This window comes from Mycotypha africana (genome assembly GCF_025528875.1).
Source record: "Mycotypha africana strain NRRL 2978 chromosome Unknown BDF20scaffold_8, whole genome shotgun sequence".
NCBI classification, from domain to species: Eukaryota; Fungi; Mucoromycota; class Mucoromycetes; order Mucorales; family Mycotyphaceae; genus Mycotypha; species Mycotypha africana.
The window spans coordinates 570,252-586,626 of record NW_026515732.1 but is presented as its reverse complement, the minus strand read 5'-3'; the positions used below and the strand labels follow the sequence as shown (position 1 = coordinate 586,626).

Sequence of the window (16,375 nt, the reverse complement as noted above, 5' to 3'; positions counted from 1 at the left end):
TGCTAAACACTAATTTTCATAAGTTTATTTTATCAACATATGCAGTTTCATAGAATCCACATGTAGATTCTGTTAGTTTAGTGTATGTAAAAAAATACATGTAAGAAAACCTAATATAACTACATTCAGTAGGCCCCGTCCCTTTCAGGAAACGGGAGATGATTTTTTATTTATGGGCTCAATAAGTTGTGTACGAGGTATAAGTTATTTTCGATAAGAGGGATGATAGCTATTACCATTACTATTAACATTATTATTGTAATGGTGGCGTCTGTTATTGTTATTGCTCCTTTGGCGCTGATTACGTTGCTGTGGTCGATGAGAATGATTATAATTTTGTTGGTATCCGCTACCTGTGTTAATACTGGAAGACCCAGCAATTGGAGCTGCTTGATAACCATATGAAGGTTGATAAGCTTGCTGGCTTACTGGTGCTACTGCTGCTTGATAACTGCTATATGACGCTTGGTATGGCTGTGATTGGTGAGATTGTTGTTGTTGGGAAGCTAGTTGAGCTAATTGAGGTAAATGTTGCAAGAACTGTAGCTCTGGAGGTAAAATGGGAGGGACTGTTGCTGTAGTTTCCACCGTAGGAAGAGATGTGGAGGCCTCAGAAACTGCAATAGGGAGAGATCGAGAAGCATCCATAGCAGTTGGTTCTGCTGTAATTGTGCCATCCGATGGACCATGATGAGGTTGAAGCTTTTGTTTCGTCAAGACTAAAACGCCCAGAAAAACATCCACAGGCCGTTTCTTTCTGTCTTCTACACGTACAACATACAAACAATCGGGAATTTCCTGTGTTTTATAAAGTGGTATCAAGTAGAAATCTTTAATACGTGTCTTATTATGACCAACAACAGCATATCGTTTTCGTGATTCCAAATAGTGCAATAGCGACTGTGCTTCTTGATTGTCATCACCTCCTTCTGCTTCTACTTCAATGAGAACAATTTCACGACTGTTCGAATATTGGGTTTGTGTAACGTAATCAGTAACGCTTTCCGTGCGGATGCGTCCCTCAATCCACATGTTTGGCGAAAGGACTTCTTGCCACTCTTCTTCGTTTAAGATACGACCACCGATTTGACGAGCAGAAGCCTCGAACTCTGCAACTTGAGGCATATTGACACGGCCTTTCCAGATAGTAGATGATAGCTGTTGTTGGACAGGTTCACTGACATTCTTTATCTCTTCTGACTCTGTTGTATCCTCAGGGACGACGTCTTCTACCATAAAAGGCGTTTCATCATCTTCTCCTAACATTTTTTCCAAATCTTCGTTCAATTTTCTCTTTTTGGCTTCCATATCTTCTTCTGTACTAGGTGTGAGCAATGAGTTACTGCGTTTATTTGTTGCGTTGCCGCTGGTAGAAGAAGGACCATCGCTATCACTACCACTACTGTTGGCAGCGCCTAACCGGGACAATATGTTGTTCAATGGATCAACCTTCGCGCCGGCGGCTCCAAAGCTGAACCGCTTTTCGTCAGAGGGAGTTGGTGTTTGACTATAACTAGCACTACGGCTTCTGCTACTAATAGGTGTTCCACTACCACTTCTTCCGCCATCATCATCTGTTGCTCCTGTTGTTGTTGTTGTTGTTGTTGCCCTAGAAGCGTTGGAAATCCTTAGTAGTTCATCTTGCACTTCCTTCGAATACATGCTTTCTTCTGTTTCCTGATGATCCATATTAGGTAACATAATAATATCTCCTTTGTGTGTCTTTTTGATAATAGGCATATTTTCTATTTTCATAACAGAGTTTTTGAGTGACTTTTTACGCATATCCTCGTCCTTCGACTTCAGCTCTGGGTTGGCCATATCTTCAGAAGACATACCGGTCAGTTCGACCGGTGTCAGATCTCCGGTAATGACACGTAATTGGAAGACTTGATTCGCTTTATCTTTCAAGTTGTGCAACAGAGAACGGAATTTACTCTTGTATTGGTCGCCAGGTACTTTGTGCCCACCCTTACTCTCGCCTAATTGTTCCAACATAGCACTTTCAATGGATCTAGCCAGCTGTTCCGCTCTATTTTGAGATAATTCACTGCTTTTACTCTCCCCATCCGCATTTTCGGCTGCAGTACTTGTCGTAGCTGTAGGAGGAGGAGTAACAAGCATCCCTGGGTTCTTTTCCAGAGCAGCATCAAATATAGGTTTCAAGACATTCGTCATACTTTTTATAACGTTGCGACGAATAGGATTTTCCTCGGGTGATGCTGATTGACTCGGTGTTTGAGTTGCTGAGGAGGATGCTACTTTTTCTTTTTCAGAAGGCGATTTGGCGCTTGGTGCTTTACCACCCTCCAGAGATGCTTTGGTTTTGGTTGCTGATGATTTTCTTCTATTCTTACTGTGAGTGGTTTTAGGCGAAGTGCTGACGGGCTTGGCTTTGAATTCAAATTCATCTTCTTCGTCTTCTTCATCTTCCTCATTCAAACTATCATCACCATCGTCCTCCTCTTCAATTATATCCTCCATTTTTACATCTTCGTCCTTCTCATCATCTTGGTCTATCGCTACATCATCCTCATTGTCGTCTACCACATTGGCATTGTCAGTATCAATATCCATCCCTGTACTTTTTATGATGGCTTCTGTCCCTTTAGTAGTAGAACTGTTGGTTGTTTGGCCACTTGAAACTGCTGTTGATGGTGTCACACCAGTCATGGCGTGAATGCGATTGGCGGCAGAGCTATGACGACGCATATTACGAGTTGTACTGTTTAAGTCCTCATTATGTTTTCTAGCGCAGACATCACTGCAGAAAGAATCGGCGCGCGTACGGTTTTGGCAGCCTGCATATAAACATTTAGATTGTGAGCGACCACTTCTCGATTGCCGTGTTGTTGATATAGATGTGGTTGTGGGATTGACAAGTGTGGGTATGGGTGCGCTTATCGTAGGAGAAGCATTAGCAGTTGCCGTCATGTTCACATTTGTGATACTATTTTGTTGGCTGTCAGTTGATAGTGATTCCTGTTCTTTTTTATTGTCTAAAAATGAGAAATATCAGTCAGCAACCTTTCAAAATTCCATTTCAAGCTCCTTATTGTTTAAAAGAGACAAGGTTTTAGTCTGTATGAACAACGTATTTTCAGATGACACACGCCAAGCACACCATTGAGCGAGACACTATCTTGCCATTTTCCTTTGCTAACTGCTTTGTATCTTCTTTCAGCTTGAGTATAGAGATAGCGATGCCACTTTTAACATTCGCTTAACAGATGTCACTTTCGACATTCCAAAGAGCCCAATTTTTAAGGAAAAAATTTAAGCGATGTATGGACAAGGTTGTAGATCTTAGAAAGATCGCGTTAACAAAAATAAGGGGGAGGAGAAGGGGAGAACTCTTATTGATAGACCATTTATTATGAACATCATAAAATATTTTGTTAACTGTTTGTGTCTTTCTGGTTTGTTTTTTTTTCCAAATGCAATCACTGACTTAAAACTGTTGAATATGTGTGCGTGTTTGATTGTGTGTGCGCGTGTGCATATGGTCCGTTGTACATACAGATTCCACGTAGCCTCCTTAACAACACAAAAACAAGTAAGCTTACCTTCAATACAAGTTTTACAGATCCATTCAGCATCATCTTCTACATCTGTATCCTCAGGATCAAACCCAACACATTCACAATGGAACCTAAAAATATCTTGTTATTTAAACCGTTTTTTACTGGCTAATAATAAAGTAGAATGGTATTATAAACTTACCATTGTTTACATTTATCACATTGTACCATTGGCTCACCATCATAAGGCTTCTGGCAAATACAATATAGTTTCTTCCGAGACTTTCTTTTTTTACCCGAAGCTGTTCCCTTTTTGGCTGCTGATTTCTTATTTGAACTACTAGCAATACTAGCTTGACTTGTATCTGGTGACGGAGCTGCTACCGTTTCATCGGAAGGGCAAACAGTACCTGCCGCAGTTTCCTTCTCCTTTTCAGCTGGTTTTATATTGGAAACAGTAGCGAACGATCCGGCAGGTTCTTGAGAACCCGTCGTAGACGCATCCACATCATCTACTTCCTTTTCCGGCAATGATGGAGCTTCGTTAGCTTTTTTATTTTCTTCTGTGTCCTCATCAGCTGTGGAAGTATTCTTCGTTATTGATACTGTAGATGTTTCTCGAACTGCAGATTTTCCATTGGTTGATCCTACGTCCAAAGCAGGACTCATGGATGTTGGGAATCCGTTTGTATCTTTTGAAGCTGGAATGTTTGCGTCTGCAATACATTCAATGGATTCTTTTAAACTCAAAACAGGTTGCTTTTCCGCCGGTGATGGTGATTTTTCTTGTACGTTTTGTTGTTCTTGCTGCTGAGTGGATGCTGAGTTACTCGCTGCTGTCATTAACGATTGTGCTGCTTGTAATTGTTGCTGAATTTGTGCAGCAGTAGGTGGTGGTGGTGGTCTTGTTAGAGAATCAGGCGTAATAGTTACAGGAGGCACCATCATACCATTGTTATTGATAATCTGACTAAAATCAATTCCTTGTAAACCTGTGAACCATTGGGTATTTGAAGCAACGGCAACGGCGGCTGCAGCTGCAGCGGCTGCAGCGGCGGCGGAGGACATGGCATCATCTTGACTAGTGTCTATATTATCGCTGGTTGATAACATGTTGTTCGCTGCTTCTACTGTTTGAGGTGTGGTGCTGGTTAAATCAGGTGTTAAGTTAGTGCTACCATTATCAGCATTGTTGGCGTTTGCACCCCAGTCAAGATCTTTATTCTCATCTGCAGTGTTAGGAACATCATTACTATTTTCTGTTTCGTCATCTACTAAATTTGTAGTGCTGTCTTGTGATAAATCAAGATATTCATCAATATTATGCATATCCATTTGATAATGAATGGTATGAAGGCGTGATAAAGTGATAAATAGAATGTGAAAAGGGAATGTATGAGAAAAGTAAAGTTTTTCCCTCACTTCACCAAGCCCCCTCTGGCAACAAAATTAAACCTTTTCCCAAAAGTCACCCCGTTTTTTCGTGCCATTAGAGAGTTTTTTTTCCATCCAATCGAAGTCGAGAAATTGGCACGTTAAAAGAAAAGTCAGGCAGTTCAGTTTATCCATTCGGCCATCACATACGAGCTTTTGAGAGCCTTTCACAGTCTCCAGATACACTAAGCGCTTGAAAGGTTTCACAATGTTTTTGGGCTGTGTTTCAATGCTTTGAAAAGACAAGACATTAGGGCCATCATTAAAGAAATGTGTAATATTATCAACAGTAAGCCTCATAGCGTCAGAAGGTTTGCTGCTTCAATAATTATTTCTTTCTTCACAGTGATACACAATCCTTTAAATGGAAGAATGAAGCTGTGAGTCAGTAAAGGTGGCTTTTAGAGCGACCTTTATTGAGCATTGCAATTATTGGCTAATCGACTATTTGACTCCGGATGGATAAAAAAAAAAAAAAAAAAAGATCAAATTTCTTTGTGCCAAGCAGTTACTTTTTTTATTCAATACAATTATGACAGATAACAGTAAGTGCCTGAGCTACCTTATACCTTTGATCTGATCCATTAGCGGAATTAATAGTTTTTGCTTTGTCAAATTGAATAGCCAACAAGACCTTAGAAGCAATTAAATATACCCGAGGCGATCTTCGCATTCTTAATCAACTTGTTTTACCCCACGAAACCGTTTATGAAACTGTTGCCAATGTTCAGAATGGTCATGCTGCCATTAAAACCATGAAAACTCGTGGTGCGCCTGCCATCGCCATTGTTGCTGCTTTGTCTTTAGCTGTCGACGTCTATACTCGATTCTATACCAACAATGAATTCAGCAATGTCGGACAAGTTGCAGAGTTCTTACAATCTTCCCTGGACTATCTGAAAACTTCTCGACCTACAGCTGTCAATTTATTTGATGCAGCTGCAAAATTATCCAAGTTGATCAACGAAAAAGCTTCTTCAGTTAGCGAACCCTCAGAGTTGGTATCAGCTTATATAGAAGCAGCAGAGCAAATGTTGGTTGATGATGTGAAGGATAATAAAAACATTGGTCGTTATGGTGCTGATTTCATAAAGAATCACATCAGCAACAACAGTGAGAAGATAAGCGTGCTGACTCATTGTAATACAGGCTCTCTAGCAACTGCAGGTTGGGGTACTGCGTTGGGTATCATTCGTGATCTTCATGCTCAAGGCCTATTACACCATGCTTATTGTACAGAAACTCGACCTTACAATCAAGGCTCTCGACTCACTGCCTACGAATTAGTCTACGAAAATATACCTGCTACTTTGATTTGCGATAATATGGCCTCAGCTCTTTTGAAACAGCATCCTAATGTTAAAGCAATTGTGGTGGGAGCAGATCGCGTGGCAGCAAATGGTGACACTGCCAATAAGATCGGCACATATCAACTTGCCATTACAGCTAAATACCATGGAATACTGTTCATTGTAGCTGCACCATCCACTTCTATTGATTTAAAGACAAAGAGTGGTGATGATATTGTGATTGAACAACGCCCAGCTGAAGAATTAACAACTGTCTCAGGTATTCGCTTACAAGATAATGAACCTACCAGTGTGCGTACAGCAGCCGCCGGTATTAATGTTTGGAATCCCAGTTTTGATGTTACGCCAGCTCATTTGATCTCTGCAATTGTTACGGAAAAAGGCGTTGCTGTCAAGAAGACAGGAGAAGAAGTATTTGATATGGCGTCTTTCCTTGAACATAATGCTTAGTAAGAGCTCTTCTATTTCCCAATTAGATTAGTTGTGTATTAGTACTTTTAGAATAAACCTTTTTATAGAAGTGTAAAAGCATTGACGGCGACGTATTTTTACGCTCTATTATCTATTTATGAATAATTGCTATGTGGACTCAGTGGGTATATGAAATGAACTCTGTGGACAAAAGACTATTAATACTAATATGTCTAAAAACAAGTGCTGGGCTAAGTTGACAGTAGTGAACCCATCTTCCCAATGCCAACGTAGGAAAGCGAAGTTAAGAATCAATGATAGGCCAATATGATTCTTGACTACTTGAAAGATTTCTTCCGTAGGTTACTGCTGTATCTACCTTTGCCGTGGTCTTCAGGTAAATTTGTCAAAGCTCTAGAAGATTTTCAGCTAGGGGTTCCTTTCCCAAATCCTTTTGAATGCAATAAGCCTACCTCATCATTCTTAGCCTTGTCTTTGCTGGGTTCTTTAGCGAAGAAGAAGGAGTGTGAGCTTATCGTAAAAGTTCACTGTTTACAGTGTTAACACATACTTCATACTCATTGAGTGACTGAATAGCTAATATAGAGTACTGCTGCAAAGCGTTAGCAGCGGCTTGTTTTTTGGCTTTTGTTGTATTATCCTCTCTTTTAGAAAGCGGAAACAGTGACTGATCACAATCGGAAGACATTTGATTTGTGAGGAGGGTAAAGAAAGCAATTGGAAAAGTATTTAAATTTGTCTATTTATGTTCCTCTTGGTTACCCACCAGTCACTTGTCCAAGCTTTGCCAACATTATGATACCGGTGGACATTGTACAGACGTTCTTCACTAAACGAACACAACATCACATACAATATCTGTATGTAAAGCCGAAAGACCACAAACCGACATTATGCTTTATTCCTGGTTTTCAATCTGACTTCATCACCTCAAAGAAATCCCACCTTGTTTATCAATTATGTAAAAGACACGAATTTGGATTCTTAAGTTGGAATCACTCTGTCCTCGACTCTGAAACAAGTATTTTCGACTGGTATAACGATGGTATTGATCTTTTGAGCGAATTCCATATTGATTATATTGTGTGCGCAAGTATGGGATTATGGATATCTTTATTAATGTCCACTAACATGAAAATACGAGGAGTTCTCAGCATTGGCGGCGCTATTGATGTTACTGAGAAATGGCTTTCCGAAATACCGTCTGACAGGAAGAACGAAATCAAAGTATATAAAAGGCCAAGCACGTATGATCCAAGCGGGTATTACGACATTCCCATGCATTTCCTGATCGAATCTCGGAAGGCTTGTTTGCAGATAAAAGATAATGGTATCAATTATGACAAAGCTATACCAATATACATGTTGCACGGACAAAAGGATGTCGATTGCAGCATAGAAGATGCGCGACTGATAAAAGAATTTTTGGTCAGAAACCAACAAAAAAATGTTCGATTTTATGAAATAGAAGATGGTGATCATCGGCTATCAAAGCCTGCTGAACTGCGATTCATCGAACAAAAAATTATAGATATGATATCAAAAAATTGATAGTATCGACTTCGTCTCATAAAGTTGTCAATAACTTTAACAATATACAATTTTTTTTTGTTTCAACCATTCTCTTGAATTATGAACGGCAGATTTATATACTTACTGTTATTTGCGTCGTCTATTAGTCCATAATGACTAAAGCCCATACTGTTTTTAGTGCTGTAATAATTAGATTGATTCGCTATTTTGTTGTGATGTAAACTTACTTGCTTGCACTTGGACAACACAATATTATGCTGTTGCTGCTGATTCCTCCTCTCAGAGTCATAGAAACCATGTTGATTGAAGGATTGGTCTTAATGTGTCCAATCTATGCATAGGTACTGGTTATAGATACTGGTTATAGATACTGGTTATAGGTACTGGTTATAGGTACTGGTTATAGGTACTGGTTATAGGTACTTAACATTGACAATCATTATGGTGTGTTTAATAAAGACAATCTTTAATGTACATATGTGAGTAAGCTGCTTATATTCATTGAGGCTGTTACCACCAGCACTCATGATGGCTATCAGTTCACATAGCGGGCACTTTTAATGCCACTCCACGTTGAAGTACCTGAACAGCTCTCTTTTCAATTGTAGATTAGGAAATAAGTATATATACTCTTATACTTCACTGAAAATATAAATACTCTGATGTGGCCCTTATCGTGATAAAAAGCTTGTTTAAAAACAAAAAATAGAGTGACAAAATGAGATAACGTTTGTTACAGTGTCGTTTCCAAATTAGCATACGTTGATTCATGTCATCCTGTATTCACGCAGTCTAGCGAAATTCTTTACGTTCAGTTGAAGACAAATGTTGAGGGAGTTATTTGTGCTGCATCGAAACATGGAAGAAAACTTTTTATATTTCGCCTTATTTTCTTCGCTTTTTAACAATCTGGAATGCAATGCTTACAGCCATTTTGGTTTATTCTCTGGTATAGCTACTAAATCTGTATCAAACAGTTCAATAAATTGCTCGTTCAGTAATCTGACTTTAGGTCCTGCATATCGACGATATTCCTCAAAAATAGACGTCAAATTCCACCTTTGCAACTTCCTCAAACAACCTACAATTGTGCCTGTTTCGATGAGATCAGTAACGTAGGCGCGTATTCCCTTCATCGTCATCTTTTGTGATTTACCTGTTCTGTGTCTACCCAGATTACACATTATCATCATGGGATAGTTCGAAGGGTTCAAAATCAATTCCAACGCTTGTAGAACAGCTTCCTCTGTAATAGGATCCCAAGCGTTAACGGAAGAAACAACACCTAAATGGTGTAATTGGATTTCTTGATCATCTATAAAGTCCAAACTAATAGCATGATCATGCGTTGTTTGAGTGTTTTAATTGAAAAGTTTCTCTTTTAACTTTGGTTCTATGGATGTTACAAACGCTGATTAGGCTCTTCTGGAGCAAGCCAAACAATTGTCTTCAATCCGAGTTTCTCGAGGAATGGGAAATTCAATTCGTTGGGTTGTCCTGAGCGATAAAGATCTTCTTCGATCATACCGAAGTTCTGAAAGGCAAAGGCAAATGAGGAACCAAGAGACGAACAGTTATGTTTAATACTAACATTACAAAACGTAGAACTTACCACAGGCGGTATAAAATGTTGCGAGCTCATTTATTTAAAGAACCCATTAACTTTGACTTCGGTTTATTCGTATTCTTCTGTCAAATCAGGAAAGACGGGTATTCGCATAAATTGCTGCTTTAGCAACAACACAGAAAGTGGGGTCTGTTTTGTGACTAACTTGTCAAATTGAATTAAAGCCAGAAGTGAAAATTGCTCGAAAGCAACTTCTTCTGTTACTACTATCCTTCTGCTGTACTCAAAAAAAAAAAAAAGCTAATTCAGTAGGCTTTAGGGTGAAGCAGCAAAAGAACAGTAACAGTTATGTCAGCTTATACAGTATACAAAGAGTTATTCCCGCCGCAAACTGTTGAGCATGTTGAGACTGGTTATTTTACGTCGTCTGACACGATCAATTTGATAGTAGCCAAAGCTTCTTTGTTACAGATTTACGAATTTGTTGAATATACCACTTCTACTTCAACTGAAAAGCCTGGTGTGTATGGATCAGCAGCATTAGGAAATGCAGTGAAAGAGGAAGAAGATATGGATATGGATCGCGATTTGTCTACAGATCGTTTGAATGAAGAGGAAGACAAGGTAGAGTGTGAATTTCACAGCACGATGATACTTGACTTCATGAAATTTATGCACGATAAATGCGTTTGTCAAATCCCTCTAGTCGCTTATCTTTCCGAAATTGAAACCATCGACTTTGGAAGAAAAAACGTTGGGTCGATTAGAATTAGTAGCCCAATATAAATTGAATGGTACAATAGCTACTATGGGCGTTGTAAGGACTCATTCACCACGAGGAAAAGATGGTTGTGATAGTTTGTTGTTAGGCTTTCAAGATGCAAAAGTAATGTATGCTTTATAAGACATCTAGGAAACAATATTTCTAACCCACTGATTATTCTTCGTATTGAAAAGATGTCTCTTTTAGAATGGTCACCGTCCACCAATTCAATCGTCACAGTATCTATTCATTATTACGAACGCGACGATTACAAAAAAGAGTTCTTAACCAACCCATACCCACCCAACATTCATATTGACCCACAACAAAGATGCGCTGTATTGAATTTCTTCGATAATAAACTAGCTGTTCTACCTTTTCGACAGCAAGAAGGAGATGATCGTATAGAGAACGGTGCTGATGAGGAGGAAGCACAGTAAGAATTTTATTGATCTATACCCTTAGAGATTCCGTTTGCAGAACGTAGCAATTAACGGCTTTTATCTGCATATATTGAATTAGGAAATGGCCCTATTTACCCAGCTTCATAATTGACCTGAAAGCAATTGATTCACGTATACAGAATATCATTGACATGGTATTTTTAGCCGATTATTATGAGCCGACATTAGCTATTCTATTTCAAACCGAACAAACATGGACTGGGTAAAGTATTGCATACTTAAAGCGAAAAAGAAAGGCACGGGTTCGAGATAAAGCTAACAAAAGACATTTCAAATAGACGACTCGCTAATGTTAAAGATACAGTTTCTGTCGTTGTCATTTCTCTCGACCTAACCGCAAAAATTTACCCTATAATTTATTCGATTGACAAACTTCCCTATGACTGCATCAAACTCGTAGCATTACCTAAACCTGTCACCGGTGTACTTGTCATTGCTGCAAATTCTCTTCTACATGTATCACAAGGTTCACCCGGTTTAGGTGTAGCGGTCAATGGCTATACACAGAAGCTGACACAATTCCCTGGTATGATCTACGATCCTCAACTGACTCGACTAGGACTTGCTCTCGATGGTGCTCAAGCTTTGGCATTTGACGGGGGTAAATGTGTTTTGTTTTTGCAAGATGGGCATTATGTGACAGTACAGATGAAAATGGATGGTAATAAAGTTGTTGGCATGCATATTCAAGAACAACATGAGCAGCAACCATTATTAGTGTCCGTACCATCTTGCGTGGCTACCGTTAAATCGAATGAGTATATCTTTTTGGGAAGCCGTGTAGGAGACTCGTTACTACTGAAATATAATAGCCAGCAAGCTTCAGATCAACTTTCTTCTTCGCAATTTGAGATATGTGATCATTTGTTAAATACTGGGCCCATTGTTGATATGGCAATTGGTGATGTGGAAAATATAGATAAAATCAAAGAAAACGAAGAGGAAGGTGAAGATGACACTATCGAAGAGAAACGGCAAAAGGCAGACATACGATCCAACAGCACGAAGGACGATATAGATGCAGATAAAGAAAACGTTAACAGCAAAAATGACAAGAAAAAGAACCAGAAAAAGAGAACTTCGACTGTGGCAGACTTGGAACTTGTTACCTGTTCAGGACGTGGAAAGGATGGCGCTTTATGTGTGTTTCAAAGACACATTCATCCCGAAATTTCATTTTCATTCAAACAAGCAGATAGCCAGGCTATCTGGTCCATCAAATGCAAAAAACAAATGAACAGCACAATAAATGATACTGCCACCACAGTTTCTACTAGCAATAACACCGGTCTGGTTAACGATGATAACAGCAACATTTATGATAAACTTTTATTTATTAGTAAAATCAAAAACACGCTGGTTTTATCAGCTGGCGATGAATTGCAAGAACTCGTAGGCACGGGATTTTATACACGCGGCCCCACCATTGCTGTCGATACTATTTTCAACATGACTCGTATTGTGCAAGTGTATGCAACTGGGGTTATGGTGTTAACTCCAGAAGGAAAACGACTCAAAACAATCCCTGTACGTGGACCTAAAATTGTCGATGCCAGTATACAAGATCCCTATATTTTATTGAAGTTGGATAATCATAAAATTCTCATTTTGAAGGGGGAAGATTCCATGAATGCTACTACTGGTACTAGTAGTTCCAATGACGCTAGTGGTAGCGGCTCAATTAATAACAATGATATAGCATCTATGTCAATTCCTTCTCATATTAATAAAATGGGTTCTTCCATTTTGCTTGCCAGTATATTTGCAGATTCAACGGGTGTATTTTCAAGTGTGTCGGAAAGATCAGCAGCCGAAAAGAAAGCGAAAGCAGTCAAATTAGCAGCATCCAAGCAGCAGCAACAACAATCAAAGAAACGAAAAGCAGCAGACGAAGAAACCAAGGGCCAGTTAGCCAAGAAATTACATACAGGTGCACCTACAGAATTTGACGAAGTAGATATGGATCTATACGGTGAAGACATGGATAATGAGATTAAAGTGTCCAACAATAGTCATAAGCCCCTGCAGGCAACTCTGAACTTAATTGATGGAGCTGATATAGATGATGACGATGAGCTACTCTATGGCGGTCAAAAAACGGATGACGGCAAGAAAAAAGAAACAGTACAAGATGCAATGGTAGATTCACTTCACGGACAACAGCAAAATAGCATGAAACTCGAATCTTCAGTCTCAACGCCAGCTTTAAAAGAAGAATCGGACGAAATGATTGATGAAGCCAATGTCAGTCTTCACCAAGGCAGCAGTGACATTATGCAAATCACACGTGTCACTTATTGGTGCTTGCTGTACACGACAGACGGCGTTTTGCATATTTATAGTTTACCTGACTTTAAAGAATGCTTTGTCTGTGCTCAACTCGATAATACACCAGAACTTATTACTGATAGCTATCATACGGCTAACAATGCCAACAGTAACAGCAACAATAATTTCGCAGACAAACGCAATAATACAGCACCTAGTATTCTATCACTGGAAAGTAGCAATACAAATCAAATTCAAGAAATATTAATGACTCATATCGGACGAGAACGGAAATATCCTCATTTAGTTGTACGTACGGAGTCCAACGATATCATTATATACAAAGCGTTCAACTTTATACCATCAACATCCCCACAGGGTGAACAACAGCAGCAGCATCAGCAGCAGCATAGGTTAGCGCTTCGATTTTCTCGAGTACATCATGAATATGTATCTCGAAAAGCCAAAAAATCGAAGGGCGATTCACAAAAAGAAAAGAACAAAAAGATCATTATTGATGAATTTGAAATTCCTGACGTGGACTTGGAAGAGCAAGAAGAAGATACTTTGGTAGACGATTCCACTACATCCAAGTCAACAGCTGCTTCTACTACAAAGAAACTCCTTTTCCCTTTCAAAGATGTAGCAGGATTTACAGGTGTGTTTGTGGCCGGTACGCAACCTGCATGGCTTATTAACTCATGTAAGAGTTTTGTTCGTGTGCATCCTATGAAGCGTCATCACCAGCAGCAAACAGAGGAGGTGATAGGGTTCACACAGTTTCATAATGTAAACTGTAAACACGGTTTTATTACCCTGGATGCCAAAGCCACAATTCGATTATCAAGACTACGCACTGCTGACAACAAAAACGGCAATGACAATGTTGAGAAAAATAATAGCAGCCAAATGGTGTACGATCTTGACTGGGTAATGCAAAAGTTTCCACTTGGAAAGAGTGTTCATAAGATTGTTTATCATCCTGTAATGAAGGTGTATGCGGTGTTGGTATCTTCGCCACAACCTGTATGTGTGACAACTACAGAAGAAGGTGGTGGTGGACAAGAAGGCGTCGAAGTAGCGAATACACCTACAGCAGCAACAAACGATTCCTCTTCGCAACAATACCAACAACCACCACCGCAAAATAATCAAAATGAAAGGGAAAAACTCGGTGAATTCCTACCGCAAGTAGAACGTTATTCTATGATCATGATATCCCCAGTAACATGGGAAATTGTTGACACTGTTGAGTTTGAAGAGTTTGAGCAGTGTATTTCATTAGACTGTGCACTATTAGAGTCAAAACAGACAAGCTCGGGAAGGAAGAATTTTATTGTAGTAGGAACTGGTTATTTGAAGGGCGAAGACACCACTATGCGAGGATCGGTAAGTTCACCAACCAAACTCGTCTACCATTATTTTGCTAATTCAATTTCAATATATGTGTTAGATACATATTTATGATATAATTGAAGTCGTTCCTGAACCAAATAATCCACAAACAAATCACAAATTCAAACATCTATATACCGAAGATGTGAAGGGTGCAGTGACAGCAATGTGTAACGTTAGTGGACATTTAGCAGCTTGTATTGGGTCCAAGGTCATTGTTTATAGTTTGGAAGATGATGAAAGCTTAGTTGGCGTCGCGTTTATTGATGTACAGATTTATGTCACCAGTATGAGTTCTATAAAGAATTTTATTCTAATCGGTGACGTGCAGAAATCTATATGGTTCTTGGGTTTCCAGGTAAAAGCTATATAGAATATTTCCTTTAAATAGCAATTGTCTGTAATTAACCATTATACCGTTTTTGCTCTTACTAACAATTTTGTAGATTGAGCCAGCAAAATTGACGTTATTGGGAAAAGATTATCAATCTTTTGAAGTCTGTTGTGTAGACTATATTATTGATGATAAGTCACTTTATCTTGTTGTCGGCGATGATAATGAAAACGTAGATTTGTACCAATATGCTCCTTTCAGTAGGTGTTTTCCTTTTTCTTCATTTCCTTGAATCTCCTGTATATAACTAACCACCATTTTATTGAACAAAAAAAAAAAAAAAAAGATTTGCAATCCTTTGGTGGTCAGAAATTGATGCGTCGTGGTGACTTTCATGTAGGCTCACAGGTGCAAACAATGGTACGTCTACCACAAATTGAGTATATAGATGATGATGAAGATGGAGACAAGGACAATAATAAAGGTGGCGGTGACACCTGCAGTAGTGTTACTCCGCAATACAGTCGAAGGCATTTCTGTATATGCGGCAGTCTTAGTGGCTCTTTGTCTGTCATAACCCCAATCACAGAAAAGACATTCAAGCGTTTAAGCACTATGTATGGGCAACTTGTCAACAATGTACAGCATGTAGCTGGCCTAAATCCTAGAGCGTATCGATTGATCAAAGGACCTAAACAAAGAATGTCCTCCAACCGTACCAAAGCAGTGCTAGATGGTGATTTGATATTCACTTTCGCAGGTTTGTCAATGGATAATCAAAAGGAATTAACGAAACAAATAGGTACTACAGTGCCTCGTATTATGGAAGACTTGGTAGATATTGAATCAAGCATTGACCACTTTTAGATAAACAAACTTCATTCCTGCTATCATATGAAGTAAACACACTCTTCTTCCTTTTGCAAATAATCAAATAGTTTGTGAATAGATTCAAATAAAACTGCTCAATCCCTCAACTACCCTCTCTGAACAAGTGATGCGCTTATATGAAATTTTTCTATAAAACATGAGTCATGAAGCAACATGCATATATCTACTTCCAGTTACTTTGAAGTCCCTTTTCTCTTCCAAATCTTTGAATATACAAAAATCCAACCTTGTCATAATCGCATCATTGGAACTTTTCCTTCTACTAACAAAATAGAATATTGGATGAAACCACGATTGATAGAAAAACGCTGTTTATATAATATATTTGGAAAACAACTGAAAGATATATATCTTCTATAAACAATGAGAATGTTGTAGTTGCTGTTGTTGATACAACGTTGTGAATTAGTAGCGTTGCGAATTTCTGATTAGATTTCGTTTTACTGTATATAAAACTTTTTAA

The 16,375-nt window shown here is 38.9% G+C and overlaps 5 protein-coding genes across 5 annotated transcripts; 3 read left to right on the top strand and 2 right to left on the bottom strand.

Moving 5' to 3' along the window:
• Position 1: 1 nt before the first annotated feature.
• On the bottom strand, positions 2-3,933 carry BDF20DRAFT_648495 (transcription factor S-II, central domain-containing protein). Its single transcript, XM_053075939.1, has 3 exons — positions 3,734-3,933; positions 3,567-3,652; positions 2-2,999 (listed from the first exon to the last, which is right to left on the bottom strand). Coding segments are annotated over exons 1-3 (2,883 nt in total). The 5' UTR covers positions 3,736-3,933; the 3' UTR covers positions 2-204.
• Positions 3,934-4,051: 118 nt separating this feature from the next.
• Positions 4,052-6,715, top strand: BDF20DRAFT_907012 (S-methyl-5-thioribose-1-phosphate isomerase; the record flags this gene model as incomplete). The annotated part of the gene is made up of 2 exons (XM_053083335.1): positions 4,052-4,064; positions 5,580-6,715. 2 exons carry the CDS (start codon positions 4,052-4,054, stop codon positions 6,713-6,715), a joined length of 1,149 nt encoding a protein of 382 aa, XP_052934041.1.
• A 777-nt stretch (positions 6,716-7,492) lies between these two features.
• BDF20DRAFT_914830 (uncharacterized protein) lies at positions 7,493-8,248 on the top strand (the record flags this gene model as incomplete). Its single annotated transcript, XM_053084234.1, has 1 exon — positions 7,493-8,248. One exon carries the CDS (start codon positions 7,493-7,495, stop codon positions 8,246-8,248), a length of 756 nt encoding a protein of 251 aa, XP_052934040.1.
• Positions 8,249-9,153: 905 nt separating this feature from the next.
• BDF20DRAFT_823248 (protein-tyrosine phosphatase) lies at positions 9,154-9,872 on the bottom strand (the record flags this gene model as incomplete). The annotated part of the gene is made up of 4 exons (XM_053077781.1): positions 9,154-9,323; positions 9,387-9,559; positions 9,637-9,764; positions 9,822-9,872. The coding sequence occupies 4 exons, from the start codon at positions 9,870-9,872 to the stop codon at positions 9,154-9,156; spliced, it is 522 nt and encodes a 173-aa protein (XP_052934039.1).
• A 73-nt stretch (positions 9,873-9,945) lies between these two features.
• BDF20DRAFT_995316 (CPSF A subunit region-domain-containing protein) lies at positions 9,946-16,066 on the top strand. Its single transcript, XM_053085406.1, has 8 exons — positions 9,946-10,421; positions 10,504-10,683; positions 10,755-10,996; positions 11,083-11,226; positions 11,303-14,681; positions 14,746-15,045; positions 15,134-15,281; positions 15,368-16,066. The coding sequence occupies exons 1-8, from the start codon at positions 10,146-10,148 to the stop codon at positions 15,886-15,888; spliced, it is 5,190 nt and encodes a 1,729-aa protein (XP_052934038.1). The 5' UTR covers positions 9,946-10,145; the 3' UTR covers positions 15,889-16,066.
• The last annotated feature ends 309 nt before the right edge of the window (positions 16,067-16,375 follow it).